This window comes from Phyllostomus hastatus, unplaced genomic scaffold (assembly GCF_019186645.2).
Source record: "Phyllostomus hastatus isolate PE091 unplaced genomic scaffold, TTU_PhHast_1.1 phas_scaffold_1066, whole genome shotgun sequence".
Lineage (NCBI taxonomy): Eukaryota > Metazoa > Chordata > Mammalia > Chiroptera > Phyllostomidae > Phyllostomus > Phyllostomus hastatus.
The window spans coordinates 10832631-10839837 of NW_025334004.1; the positions used below are offsets into that span (position 1 = coordinate 10832631).

A 7207-nucleotide genomic window follows, 5' to 3' on the forward strand; every position below is an offset into this window, starting at 1 on the left:
CCAGCCGGCCCCACTGCAGCGTCCAGGCTGCCTCTGGTCTCCGCGTGTCTCTGGGGCAACGTGCGCCCCTGGGAGCTGCGGAAGCCGAGGCTTTTCCCACCTCAGGAGCACCGGGCCCCATTGTCTTGGAGGAGCAGCTGGCCTGGACTGGAGCTGAACCCTCTCTGGGGAGGGAAGCCCCTCTGGGGGTGTCCCCAGCTCCCTGCTCTGGGCCCATCTGCCCCGTCCCTCAGCATCTGCTAACAGACACTCTGCACCAGGATTCTCCCCGGACACCACCTCTTTCAAATGCCAGACATTTGACTGGCAACAGCCTGTTGTCCCCGTTTCAAGGCCTGTCCCCTCCCTGTCTCCTCTAGCACAGGACAGCAGCCTGCATCTGCTCTGAGCTCCCTGAAGACGCCCCTCAGGCATTAGAGCTGGTCCCCTCCCTGCACGCAGATCCAGCCCCCACCCAGCCTGAGGAAACCTCAGCCCCTCGGCCGCCTCCTGCCTCCGACACCGGCTCATCCAGGTGACCTGGATGGGGGTTCTCAGGCGGGGCTGCGGGCCACCCCAGGGGGCACCTACGAGCGCTGATCTCTGAGCACCCTTCAGAGGCTCGGACCCGATTGCCTCGGGGTGCAGCCAGGGCCCAGTGTTCCCGAGCAGCTCCTCAGGTGACTGGAAGGTTTGTGTGTTACACTCTGGGTTCCGACCCTGCGGGTGTGGGGTGGAGCCCGAGCTTCACTGAGAGACCACCGTTCCACCTCATCATCCCTGCAGGTCAGGACCCGTGCAGGCGGGTGTGAGCGCGAAAGTGTGGGTGCGGCACGCTCAGGCCTCGGGCTCTCCTGAGCAGTGCCGTGGCCCGGCCTTCTCCGGCTCCTCGGCGCAGGCAGTGCCCGGGCTGGGGAGTCTCTGCAGGACATGGGCGCCTCCTGACTGTGAGAGTAGGCTGGGGAGCCTGGCACCTCTGTCCTGCCTCGGGGACAAAAGGTGGTCCTCTCCATCCTTCCCTGGTGGTGGGGATCGTAAGGTGACCCTTGTCGTGTGCTCTTGGTGGACCCTGCACACACATGGACATGGCTCTTCAGGCATTCTGAGTGTCTCTGTGGACAGGCCGGGGTGGTGACGAGGGTCTCTTTCTAAAAGTCCTTTCAGAACCCCCCTCCCCGCCTCTCGGGGACCGCCTGACAAAGAAATCACCTGGTCAAAACCAACTGTTTTCATCAATTTAATTAAAAACTTAAAAAACAATGAAAAACCAAAGCCGACCTGCGTCAGTTTAGTGCCTGTTGCCTTGTAGCAGTAGCAATAATTTACTCGTCAAGGTGAAAGGGACATGCAGGGGCTGCGGATGAACCCCAAGAGCGAGCCTATGGGAGGGGTCTGGGCTGGGCTTCTCTCCAGTCTGGGGGGAGGGAACCGGCAGGAGATGGGGACCGTGGGGAGGTGTGGCTGGAGGGCACGGTGACCCTAATGCCTTTCCCTTGGGGGCTACAAGAGGACATGTGAGGGGGTGGTGGGGTGCAGACTCTCCTCCAAGCAGCGCGGCCTCATGCCCAGACTTCCCTCTCCCAGGCGAGGCCCCGCCCCCAGCAGAGGGGGGTTGACACCAGAGTCCACTCAGAAACCACCTGGGCTGCTCACGGCCCCTTCATGCTTCCCTCCCTCTCTCCCGCTCTGCCTACTTTCTGAGACCCTGGGGCTGTTCACCCAAAAGGGAAAGCCTTGCTTCAAAGAAAGGAAGCTCCCAGACACCCCAGGACCCCTCGGTCAAGGACAGCCCCAGGCTCCATGCCCACCCCCTAGCGCCTGTGCTGGGACTCAGGGCCAGGCCCGGGGGCCGGAGGTGTCGATGCGCCCCCAGGGGTGGGGACAGAGGGCAAGGCACAGCCAGCTGGTGGGGCAGGGCTGGGTGCCCTTCAGTGGGGCTCGGCTGCCCCGTAGAAGAAGGGGTAGTAGAGGGAGCAGGGGTAGGAGAACATGAATTTGACAGCAAACTTCATCTCCTTGTTCTTCTTGTCCCAGCGGTAGACAGCCATGAGCAGCAGCTGCCCGTCCACCTTGCGGCCCATGACCAGGAAGCTGCCGGCCAGGCTGTCCAGCTGCGGGCAGGGGCAGCCCGCACCGCTCTTCATGTGCAGCACCAGCCTCTTGGTGTCCTTGCGCTTCAGGGGGCCCGCCTTCAGCAGCTTCTTCTTCTTCTGGGCTCCAATCAGCTTCCGGTCCCCATTCTCTATCTTGATCTCCTTGATGCGCATCTTGACCACTGTGTGGGGGGAGGGCGGTGGACAGAGGACAGCACGAGAATGGTCAGGTTCGCTCAGGATGCTGGTGGCCCACAGCTAGTGCTTGTGCCCAAGGCTCCCAGCCTGGGGCTGGGCGAGATGGGGCTTACACCTGCACATTTTAGTGTTTACGAAGCTCCCATCATGTGTTGGACTTCCATGGGAGTGTCACATTTCTTCCTGGAGGTACAGGTGGTGGTGGGAAATGAGGTTTGGGGAGGTAGCTGAATTCTAGAGCCTGGCTTGGGGGAAGGGGGGTCTGGCTGACTTCAGAGTCCACGCCTTTCCTAACACGAAGCACATGGTGGAGAACTCTCGGTGGGGAGCAGGGTGTTGGCCCTCCAGGGAGGGCGTATTGGAGGTGAGGTGGTCAGCTGGAGGGTTTGGTGGGGAGGAGTCCTGGAGGTGGAGGGAGGCTGGACTCCATGGTCTCTGGGGATGTTGTGGGGATTCTGGCTGCGTGTGTATATGGTGTGGAGTGTGTATGGGCGGGTGTGAGTCTGTGTGTGTGCATGCACACATGGTGTGAATGCGGACTGGTGAGTGTCTGGCAGCCGGCTCTGCAGAGGCAGCCTCTCTGTAGTCTGTGCTGGTTTCCTTGGGGTGAATACCCCACTATGACGCCCTGCCTTGCGGAGCGAGAGGCCCAGACTCGCACCCACAACCTGTTGTTGCCGGTGTGAACACACCACTGTAATCTGTGGGAGACCGTGCGGTGTGGGTGGGAGCGTGTGTGTGTGGCGCTCTGTGTTTTCTGTATGAGGGTGGGTTTGTGGTGTGTGGGTGGGGGGAGTGGTTGAAGATCGAGACTGGTCAGAGAGTGACTGTCCGGGGCACTCCAGGGTGACCACAGAGAGCCTGATACAGGTGGGGACAGCAAGTCCGGAGCTTGGAGAGGAGTCACTTGGGCCAGTCCCCATCTCCAAGCCTCTGGGCCCCATCTCTGAGCGCATCCAGGGAGAAGCCAGAGAATAACTTTTCCATCCAGGGGAGGAAGTTGTTATAAAATCTCTTCCCTTCTCTTTCTCCCTTTTCCCCTACCTCCTCTCATTTTCTGTTTCGGGTGCACACACACACCTTACTACAAACAGACCAGCGACATGAAAGCCTTGCCGAAGCAAGGATTCCATTGCTCTCCCTCTTTTATAGACAGGGAGGCCGAGACACAAAACAGGAGCCGACTTGGCAGAGATCACAAGCTGGGCTGTGTGGTCCATGCAGGAGCCAGGGCCCCACCAGACTTGGCTCAGCTGCCCCAGGGAAAGGGGGGCTCCGGGATGAAGCTGTGGGGCAGGTGACCACAGCTCCCCCGGCCAGAGCATATGGGGAGCTTGGCAGGGGTGCCCAGGGACGAAGGAGCTCCATCTCTCCCCTCCAGCTGCCCCCATCCATTGGGGCTAAGCCTGCTCTGCCCCCACAAGAGCCCAGCCCTGGCGGCCCCTCTGTGGCCCCTCGGGCACAAGTACCAGAGGAGGGCTGCAGGAACCTGGCCAGGATGGTTTCTGAGGCCTGTGGACTGTGGTCTGAAGCCCTCGAGATGATGTTGAAAAGGAGATGCATTTCCCTGGGGGGTCCATAAGACAAGAACTGCTGGAGCTCCCAGTGAAGGGTGTGAGCTTATGTGTTCACACGTGTGTGTGTCTCGAAGGAGGGGCTGGGGGTGGCTGCGTGGGCCCCACACTCACCAAAGTCACTGGAGCACATCTGCTCCATGAGGCCGTCGGCGCTGTGTTCCATCTCACACTGGGCGCAGATCTTGGTCACTGGAGAGAGAAGCAGGGGTGGGGTCAAGGGCGGCTGGCGTGGGGACCAGAGTCCAAGGAGCCACTGAAGGTGCAGGCTCGCCCACTGACGAGCCACCTCCCCCTGCCCAGCCTCCACCTCCTCGCCAGGAAATGGGAAGGCGGCAGTGGTAACGCCACCTGCTTGCCCAGTGGCTGCGAACCTGCAGAGGTGAGGTTGTGTGGGGCCAGAGCTGCCTGGGTGGGCACGGCTGCCCAGGACCCTGGAAGCTGCGGCCAGGACATGCCCTGTGTTCTGACTTTGCTCTCGTTCAGTCCTCAGCCTGTGAGGTGGGTGTTTCTTTACTTTAGAGAGAAGGAAACCGAGGCCCGGAGCTGCTGCCCAAGTCTGCAGAGCTGTGGGAACTGAGTGGAGCACTCAGGCTGCGTGACCCCCCAGGCTGGGGTGGGGTGGGGGTGGGGGGTCCTCCAGGAGCAGAAGGTCCAGGCGTGGGGGCGACACTAGCAGGGCAAGCACTGTGCCAGCAGAGTGCCAACCCTCTGACAGGGGCAGCCTTAGCACTGCCAGAATTTCAGATTCTTCAGAGGAAGCCAAAACTCTTACTTTTTATATGAAATATTCTGAAGTTTTGCCTATTGGCCACACACTCAGGCTGCTTCGGGTCCCGAGGCCACAGCACAGCACCCGACCCCTGCTCCCCTATGTGCGTCTCCAGGTGGGCGCCCCAACACAGGGGAAAGGGGCTCAAGGAGGGCGCAGGAGCCTGGGGCCTCCCCGCCTTCCAGGTGGTCGATGGTGGGGCTCTAAGAAAACTGGAAAAGGAACCAGCCAGGACGCTGCTGGGGACGACGCGGCCTCTGCTCAAGCTGGCTTCTCCCACCTTCAACCTGTGGGTGGGGTGGGCTTGCCTTCTCTCTACACGCTCTAGTCACAGGGCCCCCGCCCAACCTTGACTCTCAGGAGAGGCCCTACATGCAGGACCGGGGATGGTGAGGGCGGGTCAGTCCTGTCCTCTAGGGAAGTCCAGGTGTTGGGGGCTCCTGGGACCCTCCCGGTGACCGCCCAGGCAGCGCCCTCCTGCTCAGCGCTCGGCGTGTCCTTCTGCCTGGTGCCAGTGGGGGGGTGACTCTGTCTGGAAGGGGCTGGGCAGACAGCGAGAGAAGGGGACAGGGACGCACGGAGGAGGGAGGCTGAGACCGGGGAGGAATTCGGGGTAACAGGACTTGGGGGGTGGGGTGGGGAGCAGCACTTAGGATGCCGTAGGGTTCAGGAGCCTGAGGTCCCTCTGCTTTACAGATGGGGAAGCCGCTGTTCAAGCCGCAGCTCCTCCGAGGGGCAGAGCCTGGCAGTCTGCTCTTCCTCCCGCACTGAAACCTGCCCAGGGTCTCCCAGTCTGGAGGCCCCGGGGAGGGGGTGAGGAGGTGGAGGGTTCCCAGGAACAGAAAATGGGGAGATGTGGATCACCGCCCAGGTGTACACTTAGCCCCAACTGTTTCACTGTACCCTCTCCTTCCGCCCTCCTCCCCTCCCCAGGTCCCCAAACGGGGTAGGGATTCTTGTCTCAGTGTCTTGGGGTCCGGGGCTGGGGGGGAGGGAGGTAAAAGGCACTGTTTAGCGATTGTCAGCTGAGGGAGGCAATAAGGTATTCATCAGGGTGCCCTAGGATGAGGGGACAGTATTGGGACCACTCCAGGGATTCCAGCAGCTCGGGAAGGTGGGCACTGGAGGGAAACCTGGGGGTTTTTCAGGGCGGAGTTGGGATGCGGAGAACCACAGGGAATGTCCAGAGCCGCAGGGAGGCGCTACTTTGGCAGTCCACGGGGAGGCGGGAAGGCTGTGGGGGACAGTACCCGGGGTGCTTCAGGCTAAGCGAATTGGGGGTGTGTGCGCGTGCGCGCGCGTACAAGAGCTGACACCCCGGGCGGTGGGGGGAGGCCCGCAGAGCTGTGCTAAGGGAATGGGGAAGCGGCATCTGTCCTGGGCCCAGCACCCAGGGCCATTGGAGCACGCGGGGACGGTGGTGGTGGCACTACCTGGAGGCGCGGTGGCGGGCAGGTGCCCGAACTGCACAGCGATGCACAGGTCGTTGTCCAGGGGGAACTTGTGGCAGTGCAGCATCTCCGGCCAGGGGAAGCCGTAGGCCTCCATGAGCGGCGCGCACCCGGCGCGCACGGCCTCGCACAGCGAGCGGCACGGGTAGATGGGCTGGTCGAGGCAGACGGGCGCGAAGAGCGAGCAGAGGAAGACCTGCGTATCGGAGTGGCAGCGCTTGGCCAGCAGCGGCAGCCAGCTGCTCGCCTGCTGCTTCACCTCGGCCAGGCTCTCATGCTCCAGCAGGTTGGGCAGCCGCATGCGCTTGTAGCCCACGGTGTGGCAGAGCGGCAGGTCGGCGGGGATGTCGAGGCACTTGGGCGGCTTGGAGTAAGAGCGCCCGTGCAGCGGCTCGGTCTGCCAGCCGTAGTAGTCGTACTCCTGGCCATGCGCCGGCACCCAATGCAGCGCCCCCAGCAGCAGCGCCCCCAGCAGCAGCGCCAGCGCAACCGCCCCAGCGCCCCCCGCCGCTGCTCGCATGGCTGCACAGTCCCCGCTGCTCGGTGCGGTGCGCGGCGCCCCCAACTGCCCCTCGTGCTCCTGCCGTCACGATGCTCCCTTCCAGCTGCTACTGCCGAAGTATTCCTAGTGATTGGCAGACTCCGCTCGCCTCCCCGGCTCACTGAGTGATCCTGGCGCCTCCCACCTCGGGACTCCAGCCCGGGCCTCAACGCTGCCCCAGCCAATCTCCGGCCGCCACCCCCCACCCCCCTGCTGTCCCATGGCTGCAGGGAGGCAGGGTGGAGCCCCAGCGGCCCTCCCACCCAACTCCTGCGCCTCCTGCCCTGGGCCAGTTCAAGCACCCCTCGCCATATCACAACCTCCGTGGCCACAGGCCAGGTCTCGCCTCAGGCCTCCCCTTGAGCTTCCCTCACCTCTCTCCACATTTCCCAAGCCCCTTGCCTTCTCCATCCTTCCTCCTTATCTCACTCCGCTACAGCCTCTCCTGTTCCTCTTCTCACTCACTCCGATTGCTTATCTCTCCGTCTGGACCTTTCCCCCTCCACTCTGCTTTCTCTTCCCTGACACCTCCGTGCTCCCTTCTCCCAGCAGGAGGCTCCTGGCTGCCCAGGACCTGCTGGTTCAGGCGGGTGCGGTGG

The 7207-nt window shown here is 62.7% G+C and overlaps 1 protein-coding gene across 1 annotated transcript; it reads right to left on the reverse strand.

Annotated features, from left to right (window-relative positions):
- Positions 1–1203: 1203 nt before the first annotated feature.
- Positions 1204–6722, reverse strand: SFRP5 (secreted frizzled related protein 5). The gene is made up of 3 exons (XM_045854262.1): positions 6050–6722; positions 3959–4036; positions 1204–2254 (listed from the first exon to the last, which is right to left on the reverse strand). The coding sequence occupies exons 1-3, from the start codon at positions 6585–6587 to the stop codon at positions 1908–1910; spliced, it is 963 nt and encodes a 320-aa protein (XP_045710218.1). The 5' UTR covers positions 6588–6722; the 3' UTR covers positions 1204–1907.
- Between the last annotated feature and the right edge of the window lie 485 nt (positions 6723–7207).